The sequence below is a fragment of the Plectropomus leopardus genome, chromosome 4 (assembly GCF_026936395.1).
Source record: "Plectropomus leopardus strain MGB_pleo_1.0 chromosome 4, ASM2693639v1, whole genome shotgun sequence".
In the NCBI taxonomy this organism is placed as follows: Eukaryota; Metazoa; Chordata; class Actinopteri; order Perciformes; family Serranidae; genus Plectropomus; species Plectropomus leopardus.
Genome location: NC_142179.1, coordinates 24,880,603 through 24,901,121, shown reverse-complemented (window position 1 = coordinate 24,901,121; position 20,519 = coordinate 24,880,603). Strand labels below are relative to the sequence as shown.

At 41.3% G+C, this 20,519-nt stretch overlaps 1 protein-coding gene across 2 annotated transcripts; it reads left to right on the top strand.

Annotated features, from left to right (window-relative positions):
* Positions 1-390: 390 nt before the first annotated feature.
* Positions 391-20,085, top strand: lzts1 (leucine zipper, putative tumor suppressor 1). 2 transcript variants are annotated; one of them, XM_042488835.2, is made up of 9 exons: positions 391-673; positions 10,559-10,899; positions 10,995-11,132; positions 13,777-13,939; positions 14,039-14,430; positions 14,526-14,699; positions 16,192-16,323; positions 16,973-17,167; positions 17,468-20,085. In XM_042488835.2, exons 2-9 carry the CDS (start codon positions 10,675-10,677, stop codon positions 18,014-18,016), a joined length of 1,968 nt encoding a protein of 655 aa, XP_042344769.2. In that variant the 5' UTR covers positions 391-673; positions 10,559-10,674; the 3' UTR covers positions 18,017-20,085. The 2 variants fall into 2 exon arrangements, with proteins under 2 accessions (XP_042344769.2, XP_042344770.2); XM_042488836.2 differs by lacking the exon at positions 391-673 and adding an exon at positions 8,845-9,068.
* Positions 20,086-20,519: the final 434 nt, after the last annotated feature.

The window sequence follows — 20,519 nt, the reverse complement described above, 5'->3', positions numbered from 1 at the left end:
AATATCTAGACAGCTTACATACATTGTGTGTGGCTTAAAAGGAGTGTGGGCAGGGATGATGTGCTGTATGTAGGCATGCAGAGGCAGTGGAGTGACTTAAAATGAATAAGAGAGCCTGGCATGGTGCCAAGAAAAAAATAAACAGAAAGTGAGAAGCAGGGTGAGAAGTGGGATGGAACAGGTAAAGAGAGAGAGAGGTGGATGCAGAGAACAAGGGATGAAAAGGTGAAAATGCTAAAGAAACTGTGCACAAGTAAAGAGAAATGAATGTAAGAGGTGGATGAGGCGAGCAGCAGAGGGAGGGAGGGAGGGAGGGAGGGTGGTAGGCAGTGTTGGATGTTCAGAGTGAAGGAGCGAGTGGGAGGGAGTTCAGGAGGGAGGCAACAAGGATACACTGTGAAGAGAGGGAGAGAGAGAGAGAGAGTGTTTATGGAGGAATGTGTTCAGAGTATGGGAGATGGGATGGACTGATTGCACCGTACCAGGTGTTGAGGAGGGGTGAGAGGGGAACCTGGAAAGATCAGCAAACAAAAGCAGACATCTCTTTCTCTCCACACCAGCAGTGCTAACTACTATCCGGCTGGAAGTGGTTTGCCCACATCCACACAGCTTTGGGGATCAGAGCAGCAGCGGCAGTGACTGTGACCGTGAGGGCAGACAGACTATAATGGAGGTAAGTCACCTCCAGCTGGACTTGAAGGAAGGTTGAGACTGGATGTGACAGGGGACAATTGTGTGTACAGACTCAGTGAGTGCAACTTCAAACAGGAGCAGCACTAACAGGTCCCACACATTTGAGTGTGTGTGATTTGTTAAGTGGTCTTCCATAAAGTTGTTTTTCTTTTAGCTATGTTTGTACTAAGTAAGGAACAAAATGAAGGTTCACTTTAGTACCACGCTGAAATATGCCAGTTGTTTACTTAGTTAAACATTCAGACTGAAGCAAAGTTTCTCAGCGTGGAGGCAGTCCAAGCCTTTTGCTACTTTCAATACGCAAGCTCAAAGTAAAAAAAAAATCTCTGTGTTTGAGGACACGCCAGCTCCGAATGAAATGTCTGCTTTCAACATTTTTATTTTGTTTTTGTTTTTTTGCAGAAAACTGCAAATCATGCTCTTTACTTTCAGCACAGCAAACCATTGTTTTTAGACTGGTGAAATAAATAATAGGGAGCAATGAGGGGCTTTATTTAAATATTACACTATACACAGTAATTTGGGGAAATAAATGGCATTGGATACTGAGCTGGTTGTTATAGGTGTTTGAGCATGAATTAAGTGTCTCTCTCTCTCTCTCTCTCTCTCTCTCTATATATATATATATATATATATATATATATATATATATATATATATATGAGCCACCCTATGATTCTCCAAAGTAGTTGGCCCAACTGTTCTTGAAACTCTTCTTATGATTTGCAGTATAATTACGCAACACAAAGATATTTGGTGTAAGGTGTATAATTTGCCCTTTGCACCACCTTTCAGAAGTGTTGCACAGTAATATATTTGTTGAGACCTGTGGGGATCATGAATTACTGTACATTGTGCTGGTGTCAAGCTGAATGGGTAAGTGTAGGGCACCTGCTCAGGCATGTTCAGCTTTGCTCTGTAGTGTGACTTACTATACAAGAAAATCACAGGAGAGACAGAATCACAAGGAGGGGTGTAAAAGTGGCAACGATTGTCACAGCAGAGAATATCCAAGCCATTTGTTTTTCTTGTGAAGCACAGAACTCCTTTTCATGACATAAATATCTTGACTTCACAGGTCATTTTCACATCTTTCATATTTGTGATTTTTCCATGGGATTTATTGCAGCTTTGTTCCATATCTGTAGCGTTTTATTAACCAATGTAGCTGTCATGACTTTCTAAAGAGGACTCTTCTTAAAATAACTGTCCCAGATACCCAAATGCAGCATCCTTCACATGAGTGAAGTCTCTGTGTCAGAGAAGTGCAGCATCCCAACATCTTTGTGAGTTTCTGCCCACGATGATGTTGCAGAACTTTTCAGTGATGATTCATGCAAATATCTTTAAAATAGAATCATATTCAGCTCAGCAGCTGTGCACAGCAGGCGAGTACCAGACGTGACTTTTGTGAATTATGACACCTGAAACTGTTGAAAGAACCACGCAGAGTTTCACAATGAACAATTTAGCCTTAAGGTCGGGGGGGCTTTTATTTTGGAACTGAGCACAGGTATCGCATGCTGCACATATTTCCAGCTGCTTTCAGAATGATACAGACCCCTGAAAGTGAGCTCATTATGTCTTCTCTTACTCCCACATTACACCAGACACACACACAGACACACACGCACACACACACACACACACACACACACACACACACACACACACACACACACACACACACACACACACACACACAGAACAGCAGATTAGGAGTATGGGAGGATGGTTATGCTCCAGAATTACAACCTTATCACTGAGTCTTCAGCTTGCGGGGTCAATGGGCCCCAGTGCCAGGAAAGGCCTCATTCTTTTCCCACCTACCTCTGCATGTCATTGCACTGTGATACCATATCAAACAAAAATACATAAGACTAGACATTTAAGAAATGGTGTGTGATTTTGTGAGAAATGCAAAGGTTGGGTGAGGGTTGTTTTTTTTTTACAAGTTAAAAATGTTTATCTCTTATATGCATTTGGAAAACAATTTTATGCACTTACACTGTAATATCCCTACAAAACCAGAACAAAACATTTATTCTAATCTGACACCAGTAATAGTCAGTATAAAGTGTTACAAATATAACTTTTAAATTTTGACAGCAAGTGTTGCTTCCTTGCTGAAAGCTCATTTACTATACAAATAATAATCTGACACCACAACAAAGCTTTTATGACAATCCATCTAGTTTAAGCTTCATATTTACGAGGCTGTCATATCATGCATAAATGACACAGCCTGTTCAAAACAAGTGGCAGGTAATGGAAAAGGTAAATATTCGTGGTTAATGGATGGGCAATAATTCAAAAATGTCTAAAAATACTTCCATTTGTTACACTGCATTTTCACTTGCTGTTTTTAGAGGAGGATAAAAGCCTCTGATGTAAATATTTTATGACTACAGAGCTGGCCAGTGATCTGCAGCATCTAACTGAAGAAAGCTCTTTAAAAAGCATTTTTGGACTGATTCCAGGCTACTGCATAAGTTTGAGGCATTACATAAAAGTGCAGAGACATATTTGTCACATGTGGCAGGATGAGGACCCAGAATGCAGAGCAAACAAAAAGAGAGCCAGAAGTACAAACTAAAAGCGAGCTGTAATGATGAAGATTATCCACAAAAAAACAACAAGTGAACAAAAATACAAAGTACATATAAAACATGAACAAAAACTGAACTAAAATAAACCGGGAACTCAGGTGACAACACAAGGAAACACGGAGGATCAAGGCAACAGGAACAGGCAGGGACAACAGACAGAGGGACACAGAATCAAGGAAACACAGAGACAGGGAGATAGAGAGACAGGAAGACACAGAGAGACACAGAGACAAAGCGCAGGTGACACACAAGGAGTAAATATGCAAAATAAAACAGAAAACAGAACATCAGTAACTAGAAACAAGGAAAAACTAGAAAACAGAAAACCCCAAAACAAAGACCACAGTGTAACAAAACCCCAAAACTATGAGAGTATTATAATGCAATAATCAATCTTGTATGGATGGACGCAGCTCAATAAAGAATATAAAAGGAAATTTCAGATATTTAATTTTAGGACTCCTTAAATTCGTGAGCATCAATTCCCATCCTCGTTGCAGCACTAAAGGCTCCCATTTAGACTCCATTAAAAATACATTTTCCTCCATACTCCAGCTGCCAAGGTTATGCAAATGCCTGTACTACAGGAGCAGTCGTTGGCCAGCCATACAGATCCAGCGAGCAGTGCATACAACCTCCTTATCTATTAAAGCCTAAGGAGGTTGATTGTTCAGTTGACCTAATGTCTCATTTGGATTCACATAATAGCATCTGAATGCAATTTAATTTGAACAGGGGGGGTCCTTCACTAAAAGCTGGACTCCGGTCAAAGATGCAGCCACACGGCTGCCAATATAAGACACTGAGATCAAATTAATGAGCAATAAATGTTTCACTCGCATGATTCAAGTGAACATGCAGCTCTTCAGCCTCTCTCTGCATCCAAACCCTTCAAACTTTGAACAGAGGAGACATTGACTGTTTGCAGGACAATACAACAGTCATCAATGTATAATGCAATGTTAGCTCTACAGAATATAAATCTTTCTCTTGCACACTCACACACATTGTCTTTCCATGTCTGTCTCTTTCTCTCTCTCCGTGCCTGGTATTCCATCTCCTTACTCTGGGGCGGTAATGAGTGTCTGGTATTCTGCTCTTCACCATTGAAGCCCTATTCATGCTCAATCTCCTTTACAATGCACTAAAGGGATTACCCAATTAGCTGCTATTGGATGCCATTCTGTGTGTGTGTGAGTGAGTGTGTGTGCATGCCTGGTCAGTAGATAGATGTGTTAGCAGTGAAAGTGAAAGATAGATGGCTGTCTGTATCCAGCACTTCATTCCCAGTTGATGTTCTGCTGGAGGCCACATTACTCATCCCCTCAACTCAGCCACAGTGAGTGAGACACAAGATGGGCTAGTGTGTGTGTTTGTGTGTGTGTGAGAGAGAGAGAAAGAGAGAGTGAGAGAGAGAGAGAGAGAGAGAGAGAGAGACTGGGGCCTCAACTGCCCACAGAGGATGACAGAGAAAAATGCAGAGTATTACTTCTCAATAATTCAAGCTATCCGCCTATCATTCTCTGGAAGTATACTCTTTGCTGTCACGCGTATGCTGTTTCTTTCTCCTCTTCGCTTAAATTTGTGAGTTTAATTTTCATTGTGTCATGCCTGAGATAATGGGAAATGCCTGCTTCATTACATGGGAATCATCAGTTACCTTGTGTGAAACATGGATCGATTCCAGTTATCTAATGTGTTACTTCACACTGGGAGCAATATATTATCAGTGTACATTTAGTGGATCAAATAGAATAATAAGGATTGATTTAGACTGATGTTTCCTCCAGGATTAAAGGATTGACCATCTAAATTGTAGTTACTGTTCTGTTTGGTTTTATTCATGTTATCTAAAACAGTTTTCATATCACACATGGAAAAATACACACCATTGCCTTTTAAAGTTGTATTTGATCTTTTTTTATTCCTCTGGAGACCCTAAAACCAGCAATTGATTTACTATCAAGTGCTGCTTGTGTTATAGCTTATGTTGGCCCACATGTTGATTTTAAACATGGATGTTGTGGAAATGTCTATTCGGTTGCTTTTTGCTTTTGAAAATTTGCTCTTTAGCAGAACTGTAAGTCTTTGATGTCAGACATCCCTGCTAGCACTTACAAACACCAAAGCTGGAAGCCTCTGCAAAACAAGTTGTTTTTATCGCCATTATTTCGCAATGGTAACTTAATTCAGGCAGTAATATTAACTATGATGGAATAACTGCCTCTAGTAAGTTTCAAGTCTACAAGATGCTGTAATGACATTAGTCAAAAGTATTGACTGCCTATAAAATTTGACAAACTTGTTAAAAAAGACATTCTTTGAAGATGAAAATGGTAATGTTAGAAGGGAACAAATTTACACATAAATATTAGTTTACTCATCGTGGGAGATGTGGTGCATTCTGCTGCTCTGGAGGAGGATACTAAAGTGAAAAAAACCCTGCTGACATCATCAAGGTTAACTTCCGCTTTGAGACTTTTTTTTTTTTTTAGCATGGAGGCTTTAAAGCAGTGATACTCAACTTACAGCTCGTGGGCCCAATAGGGTGCTGTGTGGCCCACTGACCCTTTTGTAATTTACAATGAAATCAAACTGATTCATACTGGAATGGTTTTTTTTGTGTGAATGTAAATAAGATGTCTGGGTGCATAAAAAAGCATTGAAAATATAGCTTGTTTGGGGCAGCAGTGGCTCAGTCCATGGGGCTTAGGAACCGGAGGGTTACTGGTTCAAGTCCCTATACGTAACAAACACAGGGTGTGGACAGGTTGCTGGTGAGGTGTCAGTTCATGCTCCTGGGCACTGCCGAATTGCCCTCGAGCAAGGCACTGAACCCCCAACTATTCAGGACACCTGTCTATGGACAGCCCCCTCATTTGGACATATCTCCATTAATGCATGTGTTTAGGTCCTGTTTGTGCATGTGTCTGTATTTCAGGCCTGTGTGTGTGTATAATCTGTAAAATAACAATGGAGTGAAAAAAAAGCATTTCCTTTTGTGATGCTAATAAAGGAATGCTTTTTACCAAAAGTAAGGACCTTGGAGGATTCCCCGGACCCCTCGACAGAGGTCTGGGCTAATTATTTACAGTATATATTAATTATTCATGTTGGTTTATTAAGTGGCTTGTGGCTTCCTGTCATTTTGCAGAAGTGGCCATCAGGGAAAGCAAGATAAGCATCCCTGGTTTAAAGAAAAGATCCCACTGAGTAGCATGATGAAAAATGTTTTTTTGAGCTTGACCGATATGAAGAACTAAAAGTCAGGATACGTTGACCTCTGCTGCTTCAGTTTTTGCCACTGACAGGCGTCCCTCACAAGTCCTCCAAATGTATGTTAAAATGGCAGTAATTCAACTGTAACTGTAACGCAAAACTTTAACGTAGATCGGGTAACTATGCAAAAACACTGGAATTGTCATTTGTCAAGAAAAGTCAAAAAAAGTTTGTTACGGATGGAAAGTGTTTCATCAGGTTGGACTTTCAAATGAAGAAATACTGTGTAAGAAATTCTGCACTTAAGGCGACACACACACACACATAAACAAAGAACCCTAAGCTGTCTGAGACTGACCTAAAAAAACAGACACACTGAACTAGATAGATTACACATGCATCTGTTAGAAATTACCATATAGACAGTGAGAATTAAAGTGAGGCCATCTGGCACCGTGGCAGTGTCGAGGTACAGTGAGAACAGAGGAGAGTTTCATGGTCATTATGAGACAGGTATAAATCCTGGAGCTTTATAGCACACTGCTGCCTTCCACTGGCTGTGGTAATGGATTGGCTATGCCCTCAGAGTGTGTGAGTGCGTTTCTGCTTGTGTGTTGGGGGGGGGGGGGGTATTGTCAGCTGGTCTTGTGCGGGACAGGGCTTTGTGTCAGGCAGGTCAGCTGGGGCTCGGGACGACACCCCCGCCCATACACACTCACAACAAGGGAGTGCGCACACTCTTTTGTGCAGAAAAAACAGCCAATCAGATATAAGATTAGATGTATGCATGCAACCACACAGTCAAATCCTCCAGATCCCATCTCACCAAAGGTCTTAAATCACGCTGTCCACTCAAAAGCCGTGAGGTCAGACCATTTGTGCTGCTTATTAAAATTTTCAATGATGGGGGAATAAAAACATTTTTAAATCCTTCAATATCTGCATCAAATGGAAGTAAAATTGACCAGTTATTTCTACCAAAGTGAGTGGGAACATAAAAGTGAAACGGCAGGATCATTGTCCAGACAAACAGGCTTGGGGGGCTGAATGGGACTAATCGAGGAACAATGGCAGTCAGTTGAAAGGATGAGTGAGCGGTGCTGCTGAAACAGATTATGGTAGATGTGCAGAGAGATATTGTATATTGTTTCATTAGTGGGTCAAAAGACTTTGTGAAAAATACTTTATGAGGAAAACTTTCAGACAGTATGATGTAACATGATATAAACTTTAGAGCAATTCTGCCTGAAAAATCACATGGTAGCATCTTCCAATCAGTCCATTATGAACAAATTGATTTCTTTATTGATTTCCGTTTGATATCAGTTCATCAGTAGCATTCTATCAGTTGATGCGTGTTAAGGCTATCTGTTTTCTTCACTTTAGGAGAAAGTATGCCTTTACTTGTGACAAAAATGGGGTATAAGATTTACACTTGTTGTGACAGCAGCGAAGCACCGGGGCCATATCTCTTCGGTTGTTGTTGTTTGTTCATTTGGAACACAGTAGCTTGTACATTTTCCTGTCGCAATGTGCGATTGTATTTCATCCACAAGGTGTTTTGTCAACAGTGTGTACTCTGTGGGATGCTGAACGCTCTGCTGCCTTTAGAGACTCTTACTCCAGCAATGAGACTGTGTGAAAGTGTGTGCTACTTGTGTGGATGTGTAAAAGGTGTGTGTGAGAGAGAGTGTGTGTGTGTGTATGTCTGAACAAACAGCATAAAGGCAGGATGGTGGTAAATCACTATAAAACTGAAGCTCTCCAGCCCTCTCATTGTGAGGACTAGTCATTTATTTAACACTCAAATATGGTCCTGGGCTGTTTGGGGAGAATACATCAACCGGCACACAAGAGTCCACACAAAGAGTGGCACACTTCAACAGACAAAGAGCGAAAAAGAGAGAGGGCGAGCGCCTTTTTTTCTCCTTCACATGAAGTGTTGTTTGTTCAGGGTGGGTGCAGGGCACCGAGTGGGACGGATGGATGGAGGGAGGGACTGATGGAAGAAGGGAGGGAGGGGAAGAAGAATGGTTATTACACAGTAAGTCGATGCACAAACGGAGGGTGTCAGTGGGTGATAGTGGGGAGAAGGGGGGTACACGGGGGGGTGTAAAAGATCTTTTGTGAAGGCTGGGAGTTAATCACTTGAGCGGCACACGCCAGTTCTATGGGAGCACATGTCCTACACTGGCTCCCCTGGGGGAAGCAGGAGGTCCCAAAACACACACACACACACACACACACACACACACACAGAGAGAGAGAGAGAGAGAGAGAGAGAGAGAGAGAGAGAGAGAGAGAGAGAGCTGAATTTACATGTCAGTTATAATGCAAAACTGGGTACAGGCCGACTAGAAAGACCCACCCCCTTCACAGGACTGTTAGTAGACCCTCCTGGCCGTGCAGATAGTGTGAGATTTGCATTTGCTGTTGGTTCACTCAAGGGCACACACACACACATGTCTGCCGTTTCACTCTCTCCTGGACTGGATAGATGACTCTGCAGGGGCCTCGCTAGAGATGGATGCTTAGATTGACCTGGCAGTAAGTACAATCTATTGTTTCATTACTTCAGTCCCATGTCAGTGGTGGATGCTAATATCTGAGAGTGATAGTGAAGGCTGCAGTTTAGATTTAGCGGCAGACATCCCTGCACAGCAGAATAGAGGCATGTCAGAGGCTGTTTGCATCAGTGGCACAAACTGGGGGATTGCTTTTCTTTGTACTGTTGCAGGTATAAATGTAACATGATATATCATTACTCACTAGTGTAAGTAATCTACGTTCCGGAAAATATTTTGAATTTCATGAAATCAAAATTGAAGCTGCGCTGAAAGACGTCCAACTAGCTCCGTGATTCTTTTGTGATTAGAAGTCTTCATGCAATTTAGGATTGTTTTTTTTCTTTCCTCTATTCACCCTAAATAGTCTTTAACTGTCAGCTTTTTATTCTGCCATGGAAAACCACTCAAAGTTTCCCACTCTGTCTCACTTGCTGTCTGTCTCTGATGCTTCTATTATTCCCCTTATGATGAAACATCTATTTTGTGCATGTCTCATCTCGCTTATCATTGTTTTCCGGGCGATGAAAAGTGACAGCCTTGATCAGCTCTCCCGCCTTTATTTGGCATTTTCCCCTTCAAGCAAGCCAATCAAACACCTCAGGAAAATGACACTGACAGCTATGTGTGTGCTTACAAACACAAGTGTGCAACTAATAATTATGGATTTGCCTCAAGCCAAATGCAGTGTACACTAGTATGCGACTTACGGGGGGCCATTAGTCCAATGCTTTGTTGGTGTGGCCGTTATTAAATGCTTAAAGGATGAGGACCAGGTGGTTAGGGGAGCCCACAGGACTGATCAACCACTATGGAGCCCTTTGCTACAAAGTCACTACTTTTCCCCTGTGGGTTGAAGATCAAGACCAGCAACATCTGGGGTCTGGTTGTCTTTAACAGGGAGGTGGGGACAGTGAAAAGAGAGCATCACTTGTACCTCTGTGGATAAATGTCCTTGTCTTATAAGTGAGAATGTTAACAGCACAAATCTGTTTATGATCTGCGTAATCTAATCTTTATTTCATAATTCCAGCCACATAATTAAAGCTCCACATTTCTGTGCGGTCTGTCTAAACTGCGTTCAAGTACTATAGCAAATACAAAATGTTTGTATAGTGTTATTCAGGTGACAGCAGCAGCCAAGCGTTGAGTAGGCTGTAAGTAGCCTAATTGCCAGTTTGTTTTGAGGAAGGGCACCCAAAGGGTTATTTGTCAAATTCAACGGCAGAGCCATAAATCTAGACACACAAAGCCAGGCGGAGTGCCAAGAAAGACTGTTTTTCTACTTTGTTTGTTTTGCAAATGTGAACACACCTGCTTCAACACAGCATGTCTGGACTGAACAGGAAACAATAAATTTAACAACAAAAAGTAACCTAATAAACATCAGAACAACGACGACATTTTGTCCTTTCATGAATAACAGCTATATTCTCTGTGTTTAATGTGTATTATCCCTCTCTGATCTTGCAGATGGAGCCACTGACTGTGCTTCTCAGGGGTCATGAGCTGTGTCCTCCCTTCACTTCTGTGTAATTTGACCAACTGGACTTCAGCACCACCCTCCCCTCACCTATGCCTGCCGGACCATGGGTAGTGTCAGCAGCCTCGTCAATGGCAACAGCCTCAACAGCAAACACTGCAAGGCGTCTGAACATCGGTTAAAGAAGGGAACTCACAGGAAGAGTGGAGGTTGCAGCCTTGACGAGTTACTGAGGTGCGGCTTCACTCAGGGCTCCTCGTCCACCGCTCATCCCTCTAAAGGCCTGTCCCACTCCCGCTCAGGACGAAGTGAAGATTTTTTTTACATCAAGGTATGCGCCATCAGATGTCATCAAAACCATGGTTTGAATTCATAAGAAATATATTGCACATATAATACACTGCACACATTCTTTCTCCATAAAAGGTGAGCCATAAACCGAGGTCAGTGTACCACAGAGGAGGATCAATGGAAGATCATGCAGGTGGAAAGAACAAAGATGGGGAATCAGATGGGCGACTGCAACCAAAACTGCTACTCATGTCAGGAAAAATGACTGAGAGGGTGAGCTACATGCCCATTGTTTCTTCTCTTGTGCTTTACCCAAAAAATAACATTTTAAAGGAACAATTCAACATTTTGGGCATATATTCATATTTGCCTTCTTGCAACAAGTTAAGGCCCGAACATAAAAGACCAACATCAAACTAGTGCAATAAAGGCCAACTGTTGGGTAGCCTCATGTCAACCGTGTCTTGGACAAAAAGCTGCACTTCAACACACCGCAAAGACTACAGCTGACGGCCAACTAGTACATAAATTCTGCACCTACATTAGAGAAAATTTGTCATTAAAACAGGAAAACCAGGAGACCAGCTGGGCAGATTCAAGATGCTAGTCAGCAAGTTAGCACATTAACAATACAACCTGATGTTGAAACAACAAAGGATATTTATTTTGCATTAGAAAATATTAATACAAACCATTATATACTGTTTCTGCTAAAGAGCTCATTGCTAGGAAAAATAATCCTACCTCCTACAACAATTTTGTTTCAATCTCATGCCCTCTTGACTTAAGCCTTTTGTTTTCTTTCCTCATTTTTGTTTCTCTTCTTGTGCACTGAGCTAGACTGCCGATCAGAGTGATCAGAGTGACCCATTGATGTGGGACACATCATTAAAACTAATGCAACAGACGCTCGCTGAGAGCCCGACATTGATAATCAGCTGACCGTCGGTTTGGTGTGTTAGGGCCTTTAGGTGAGAAGATGCATAGCAAACTCAGATATGCACAGTAAATGTGTAGCTGGAGTAGGCCTGCACAATATGGAGAAAATCAAATATCACAATATTTTTGACCTAATACCATGATTTTTGACAATAGGGTTGGTGCTTTTGCAAAAATATTTACACAATGATATTTTTCTATAAATGATCATGTGGATATAATGGCTGGGTGTGTAAAGGCAAATAATAGAACAACTAGAACAACCTAATAAGTTCAAAAAATGACATCACTTTACTGTATTACAGCTTTTAAAACAACGAAGACAACACTTATGCTGTGTTTACAAGGAATCAGGGAGACGGTACACAGCAAATTTCAGTGTACGAGAGTAAGACTGTAAAATTAGGAGAGGCAGGCAGAAAATACAGGCAACAGTAACGGTAAATGGCATTGCCAACATGGGTGATGTGGACAATTACTGTACACTACTATAAAAACTACATAAAATCATACACATGGAATAAATAAATTTGCTGCATTTTATTCCATTCTTTGTAAATATATATATATATTTATATATAACATTCTGGCATTCTGTCAGACTGCTTGTTTTTCCCCATACAGTCCAGAAGGTGTTTCCCATTTGCCATCAACCATCTGATTTCATTTGAAAGCAGCATAAGCATATTAGAGTATACAAAATCTAACAAAGAAGAAGATATAGTCTCATAATACAAAATCAATATAATATCAATATATTGCCCAGCCATATGCTGGAGCCAGCAGATGGTTAGCTTAGCTTAGCATAGCTTAGCATAAAGACTGGAAGCAGGGGGAAAAGCTAGACTGGGTCTGTGCAAAGCTAACGAAATACATTTCATTTTCTGAGATTCTTTTTTTATGTCCATTTTCTGTAGCCTCATCAAATGTCACTTCACTGTGCATCACTTGACCAGAACCGTTGCTATGGTGATTCTTACAACCATTAAGAAGTCATACTGCATAACTGCAACAGACTTTGAAACCCTCACAGCAAAGTTGAGGATAAAACATGCACAGCAGGTAGTTTAATTGGTTGCAGCCCATCATTATAACCTGTGTTGAACCTTCCCAGCTTATTAATCACCCCCTCCCCAGATTAATGACCTAAGAACGCCTTGATCCTCTCAGTAAAGTCATTTCTGTGCCAAGAATACATAGGCAAAATGAGTCTCTTTCAATAGGTCTTTATTCCTCAGGGGCAAGAGGAGGAGAAAGGAGAGGAATAGGAAGCTGCCTTAAAATAGGCAGAGCAGAGAATAAGAGAGAAAGGAGAGAGAGAGGTCGAGGGCCAAGAGGAGTATGAGGGATAGAAAGAGAGAAAAAAAAGGGAGAAAGGCATCCCAGTCATGAAGTCAGTGAGAAGGAATGCTGAGCTCACAAGCTTTACCTCTTACACTTCAGCAGTAGCTCATATTATTAATATCACAGAGCAAGGCTATTCATCTTTGCTCAGACAGCACATGGGGGAGCGATGTGGGACGCAGAGGGGAGGAGAGGAGGACAGAAAGAAAGGGAGGTGTGGTACCGCTTGTGACGTTCTTGGACAGCACAGATGGGGCATGTGGAGTATAAGTTCATCTTTGAAATGAGTTTTCTCTTTTATGACAGTCTGGTGAATTTTACTTGCAACTACTGCTGTGTGGCGTTTAATACTGCCAGCTTGTAGTGAAGCAATTCTGCATGCTTCAGTGCTTCTATTTCTAATATGAAAAGACATGATTGGTGAAAAAAAAAATCTATCCGTTTCATTTGTACAGACTTCCAGCACGTGACAGAATTTACCTCTGTGAAACCCAGTCGTTATGATTTTTCAAGTTTCAGAATGTGACCCATCCTCTGCTTTTTGTACTCTCTGTAACAGCTAAGAAGAGCCATTGAATATGAAAACAAAAATTGCTAAGAGCACCCCTGACTGTGTGTCATTTCACTCTTCTAGACCTCTGCTGAGAAGTCATTGGTCCGTTCCACTGCCTTCAAGTCTGTGATTCCCAGGAGTACATCCTCCACAGACACAGGCCACAACAGCCTGGATCACATCCTTTGTCCTCGGGAGAAAGCAAGGAGTCCAGACATTAGACACAAGCAAGACACCTTCTCAGGTCTTAATCTATGTTATATTGATCAGCCTTAAAATAAGATAACTCAGGTTCAATGACAAATTCTGCTAAAATAAAAGGTGGTCTCTTGTTTTTTTTCAGGGACTCTCTCCGACTCTGGGCGCAACTCTATGTCTAGTCTGCCCACCCACAGCACCAGCGGCAGCCTAAGTGCTTCCACGGGCCCTGTCAGTCACAGCGATGGCAGCTCAGCTCCCGCAAACAGCCTCAGCAAGGGAGCGCAACCCAATTTCCCTCCATGGGTCAATGGGAATAGCACTAACCTTGACTGTAGCTACAGGGCTGGTTTAAACAGCGGAGGGCTGGCATCAAAGGCTAATGGGGACGCTGGCTCCCCACTTCCTGCAGATGAGCCAAGTGCTCTCTCTGAAACGGCGGGTGGGATTCGGTCCCCCATTACTACAGATGAGTCACTGATTGAACGTTTGGAACAAAGGCTGCTGGAGAGAGAGACCGAACTGCAGGAGCTACAGGTATCAAGCCGTCCTGTTACAAAAAACTGTACATCAGTAGTTTATTAATAGTAGTTAGATTGTACAAGTGATTTTTTGTATTCACCTTACAACAGGTGAGTTTTGAAGACAAAGAGGCAGACACATGCCAGCTGTTCGAGGAAAGACAAAGGTACTGTGCTGAGGAGATGGAGGGGCTGAAGCAGCGATGCTCCACAAAGCTACGGCAAGTGTCCCAAATGGCTGCGAAGACCCAGCAAGCACTCCAGCTGCAGGTCAGCCAGCTCCAGGTCAGCCCATCCCCTCTTTTCTTTCCACTCCTGTTAATTTCTAATACGTTTTCATCCAGCCAACCCCTCTCCCTCTCAGATTAAGAAATTAAAGGAACAGTTTGCCCTAAATAACCATTTTGGGTTAGGTATTTGCCCTATATTGAATTCAAGAGGACAACATTGTTTTTCCTTGTATGCCTCCAGCACACAAAGAATCTGAAAATGGAGGACATTCTAGATTCACTGAAGTAAAAGGGGTCCGTGTTAAACAACAGAAAAATTATATCAGCAAAACTACATCAAAATCTCTGTTCTCAAACTCACACAACCTGTGCAGTGTAATCCAAGTCTCATTTATCCAATGAGAAGCTCAGCACCTTCCAGACAGCCCTCTGCGACAGGGAACTGAAATGAAAGGGAAATTTACCTATGTTCTCTTCAAAGCCAGACTCTGATCAGGCTGTTCGTATGAATTATTGTGTGATTTGGTGTTTAAAAGGGTTAGTTCCAATCAAGGCAGTGGTCGACTGGCAGCTCTTATGTTCAATGAGGTAAAATTGCAGTTTTTGTCAATAGAGTCTGGCTTTGAAGAGAGTATAGTTAAGTTTCACTTTTGGTTCAGTTACCTTTCTGAATGGGCTGTCTGTTTGCAAAGTACGGAGCATACAACTGGATAAATGAGACTTGAGTTGCTTTTATTCAGGGATTGCACTTGCACAACAAAGTGCCCTCTTTATATAGGCATGATGGGCGTGACATTTAACACAACAGCGCCAGCCTCTGGTGTGACATATAATGTTAATGCGTCATTAGGCAGGGCCTTTAAACAATAACAAAAGCGTAACATGTCAATGACAATCATTTACCATCTCTGTTATATGGCGGCTAATCTAGTCCTCTGCTTGGAAGGTAACGAGCTTCCGAATCTCATTGTTTTCCCAGTTTGCAGAAATTTGTGGCCACTTTTCTCCTTCTTTGTATTAGCTGCTAATTATTAGCAGCTGCTTGCAGTGTGTCACACACATAAACCCGTTGTAAAAACGTCACACCCATGCCACCTATGGTCATGTCTTTACGGCTATATGTTTTGTACAGACCCTTGTTACCGCATTGTTACTACCTCCGGCCCCATCTCATGGGCAAGGCAACGGCGAGACAGCATAATGGCACTATATTCCTGCCTTGAACAGCTTGAATGTGGCTTTGGATTATACTGCAAAGGTTGTGTAAGAGTTTGAAAGCGGAGATTTTGTTACATTCGTGAAGTATTTTCTCCATTTTTGAATTCTTCATTCACTGTGGAAGCATGCAATAAAAGCAAAGTTTCCTTCATGAATTCAACATAACATGGGGTGATTAATTTATACACAAATGATCATCTGGGGTGTGAATTATTCCTTTAAGATACAGAATTTTACCTTTTTGCGTTTAAGAAAAAAACCATTAGCAGAAGCATAAAAATCCCTCAGAGCGCATAAATGACTGAAATGAGAAATTAACTTTTGTACAGGCAGAGAAAGAGAGGCTTCAGGAGGATGTCTCAAAGCTAACCCAAGAAAAAGATATTGTTGAGCTCCGACTGAGGTCTTATGTGACAGAGAGCACACAGCTTGCTCCGACACTGGAGGAAACACAATGGGAGGTGAGTCATGAGTCATATGTGTGATATCAGTCGGGTTAGAAACCTTGTAGCATACAGTTCAATGTGGTACAACCTTGATGGCTGCTGCTGAGATGTGAGACCATAATGTTCTTCCATCACTCAAGAAAAAAGCAACTATTATGCATCCCGTTGAATAAGAAATATACTAGAAAAGAGTGAGAAAAGCCAACTTCTCCATTTAAATTTTCCTCAGTACAGAGTTGACTTTTACCATCAGGAGCATTACTTTTGAAAAACGTTTATACCTACATTTGTTATTGTAATGTGAAAAGGCCACTCTTTTTAGCATCTTTCAGCTTACTGTACTTTTTACTTTCAGCAAAAATAAAAATGTGAAAGTAGTGTCCCCCATGCATACTACTGCAATATGATATTTTAAAAATTAGAATTCACTCATACTTAATGTCCATTATTTGGCATCTTAGCATTTGTGTTTACCATTTCTTGGGTGCAATCATTAACACAAAATCCATGATTATACTAATGTACATGGAGCAGCGAACATTAACAGTATAAAGATATCCCAATGGCTGATTTTTTTTTTCTTTAACTGCCAGTATGAGGTACATATTACACACATTATTACTCTGACTGGGTCATCTTCATAATTGCCTCTTTTCAAATGCAGGTGTGCCAGAAGACAGGGGAGATCTCATTACTGAAGCAGCAGCTGAGAGACTGCCAGGCAGAAGTCAACCACAAGCTGAATGAGATAGTCAGCCTCAGGACGTCACTGAAGGAGAACACAGCAAAGATGGAGCTGCTCGAGAGACAGAATAAAGACTATGAGGACAAACTGCACTCTCGCACCATAGAGGTTGAGGTGAGTCGGTTCATGATTCAGTGGCAATGCATTCCAACATAACGTTCAAATAAGGACGCGCAAATAAAATGCCCACCGGTGCTTATGAAATGAAAGCACTTTGAGCTAGAAAGGATACCTACTATTATGTGCCACACTCAACTGTGACCTTCAGACTGCTTTATATCCGTGTTTTAGCAGACTTATATAATACTACACAGTCTTAATAAGTGACACTTTATATGATTGCACCTGTTATATCAGTCAAAATAGTCATCTTAAATGCTGCCTTTGCCTGAATATTTTCCATTTTCAATGCAGGTTTGCCAAAATGAACTCCAGCGTAAGAAGAATGAGGCTGATTTGCTGAGAGAGAAAGTGGGCACACTGGAGAAAGACATTCAGGGAATGAAACAGGACCTGGCCATGGCCAAAGAGCGGAGGCTGCAGCACAGTTTGCAACTTGAGGCCCATGCCCAGACTGAGGCCTTGGAAAGACTAATCCAAGACGCAGACTCCCCTGCCCAGGGCCAGGGGGAGGAGAACAGCGGACACAGCGCCTCAGAGTCACTCCAAAGAGAAGTGGAGAGACTGAAGCAGCAGCTCGGGGAGGAGAAAGAAGCACAAGAGAGGCTGGCCAACAGCTTTGAGCAGGAGAGGCAGACGTGGAACAAGGAGAAAGACAGGGTCATCAAGTACCAGAAGCAGCTCCAGATCAACTACCTGCAGGTGCACAAGAGGAACCAGGACCTAGAGAGGATCCTGAGGGAGCTAACTGCTGAACTGGAGAGCCGGACAGAGCTCGGCATGGACATCAAGTACACGTCAGGGTTACAAACATATGACGACGTTATTGCCACAGAGATTTGATTGGAGCACTCACAAACGTTTAGTAAAGGTGAACTGGGCACCTGACTATTTTTTCACTACAGATATTTATGATATTACAGCAGCTGGAGGAGAGGAGCATTTTACAAGAGTTATTTAATAGCATAATTTAGCGTATTTTGTGTCCAGGTCACAATGAAATTAAAAATAGTTTTTCGTAATAACACTGTTAGTGCTTGTTTATAAGTAAATACTAATTTATTTAATGTTTGAGTGAGATTTTTTTTATATTACCATGCTGTCTAACATGATCACTCATCATTCAGTTCTTTTACAACATTGTAGATAAACACCATTTTGTTGACAGCTGATTTATCTCTTTCATGATTAATGTCTGACGGTAACACATGATAAGCATGATATTCACTTAACATCTGTCCCTTCCAGCATGGCAACTGGCAGTGATGTATCATCTGTTATGAGTCTGAGTTCCTGCCTTGTGTCTCAATAATGCTATATGCTCCCACACTGTCCACTGTTATGGGGTTTGTGCATGGAAAATGGTTTTAAGCCAAGTCATTTCAAAACAATACACAGGTCTTCTTATTAGAATGGTAGTTATATCCACAACAATGTAAAAAAAAGTGTTTTGCACTTCAAAATACATGTCAAAAAATAATTTTAAGCATAATGCATTTTCATCCCTACAAAGGAAACTTCTGTATTTTTAATCATGGACCTTATTTCCCCATGTTTTTTATCCAAGTGATTAATGAGAACAACAGTTTTTTAAACTGGTCCAATATTGAGCAAGAGTACTGCAGCCAGCAGCCATAAACAGGGTGCAATGTAACCTTCTGAGCAACAGCATATCATCAATATATGTCCAATAACAGCCCTGACACACCAAGTCGACAGTCAGGCATTGGTTAATGTCAAGTTTTGGGTGAGCGTCTATGGCCCTAGTTTTGTCTGCTTTTTATTTTTTGCCGATTCAACATATTGAATAGACAGCGGGCTGGTTGGAAAAGGAAATCACTCTGATTGGTGGTTCAGCTCAGCACTCAAGAAGAGAAATGGGGGTGAGAAAAGAAAACAAACGGCTAAAGTCAAAAGGATGTGAGATCAAAACAAACTTGTCATATTTGGTAAGACCCTGTTTTAACCATTGATCTTTTTCACAGAAACGGCTCAGGATTGTCTCTTTTATTGCTCATTAGCATACACTAAATGTGCTTTGTCCTTTCAACATGGGGTTGTGTTGTTAATGTGCTAACTGGCATCTTGAATCTGTTCTGCTGGTCCTCTTTCTCTCTTTTTCTCTTTTTTGATGACGAATACAGACTGCCGTCTTCTGCTGGAATGGAGAGTATTTCCTCTAATGCAGGCAGAGAATGTACATGTTAGTTGGTCACTGACTTGAGTCTTTGCGGTGAGCTGAAATGCAATTTTTTGGCCAAGACACAGAGGACATGAGGCGATGCAACAGTCAGCTATTGTCACCACTAGCTGTGATGACAGTTCAATGTGTCTGGATGTTATTGATGCTAAAATTGCAAACAAATCGCGCTGAGCGAAAAGTAAAGAAAAACATATTATGTCTTTGTCAGAAACATATAATAATCTTAGTCCATCAGGGGCAAAAACAAGAACTTTTAGTGGATGCAGAATGACAGTGCACTATTACCCAAAAGACAACATTGTATCCTTGCTCAATACTGGCCTGCTTTTAAAAATTGTTGTTCCAATTAGTCACTTAGACACAAACACATGGGGAAATTGGGTCCAGGATTGAAAATACACAAGTTCCTCTTTCAATACATTCAAACAGTGAAGATTTAAGTCAACATGCACTGTTGTGAAGTTCATATGTTATATTATAGCTATGTTTTCTTCATTCTCTGGATCTTGTCAAACTCAAACTTTCTGCAACTGAAAACATTTTATTTGATAGTGTAAATTTTTCTTCATCTTGCAATGCAGTGCCATTACATGTGTCAATTAAGGTGTCATATAAGGTCCAAATGTCACGCAAAATAACCATCACTCTCTTGAACTGTTATACAATTGATTAATTAAACTATGCCATTGTAGTTCAGGCTGACAGTGTTGATAGGGTTCTAATGTTATTGTCTAATAGCCGATAGTTTTCTATGGCTCCATCTACAAACTTGAGCAATGATAGTTGGATCAGTGGGCAGTGTCACTACATATGTCTAAAGGCTGTAAAACATATGCCTGAACTATTTAATTCCAGAAACAGAAATGCACATAATACAGTATATACTAGAGAAGACATTTGGCAGATACCAAGGGCAAATGCTAATTCTGGGATTCATTTTGTGTTCTCTGTGTGTTTAGAGAGCGAGAGAGATTAAACGGGGCTGAACAGAATGCAATAAAAGCAAATATTTTAAGAGAAAAACAAAGGGAAAAAAGGGTGATCTCCTGGTAATGTCTATCTCTCGCCCTACGTTGTTCATCTAACTTCGTGAGAGTTAGCTGGCACCGTTCCACTCGAAGACAAACAATCCTTCCTAGCAGC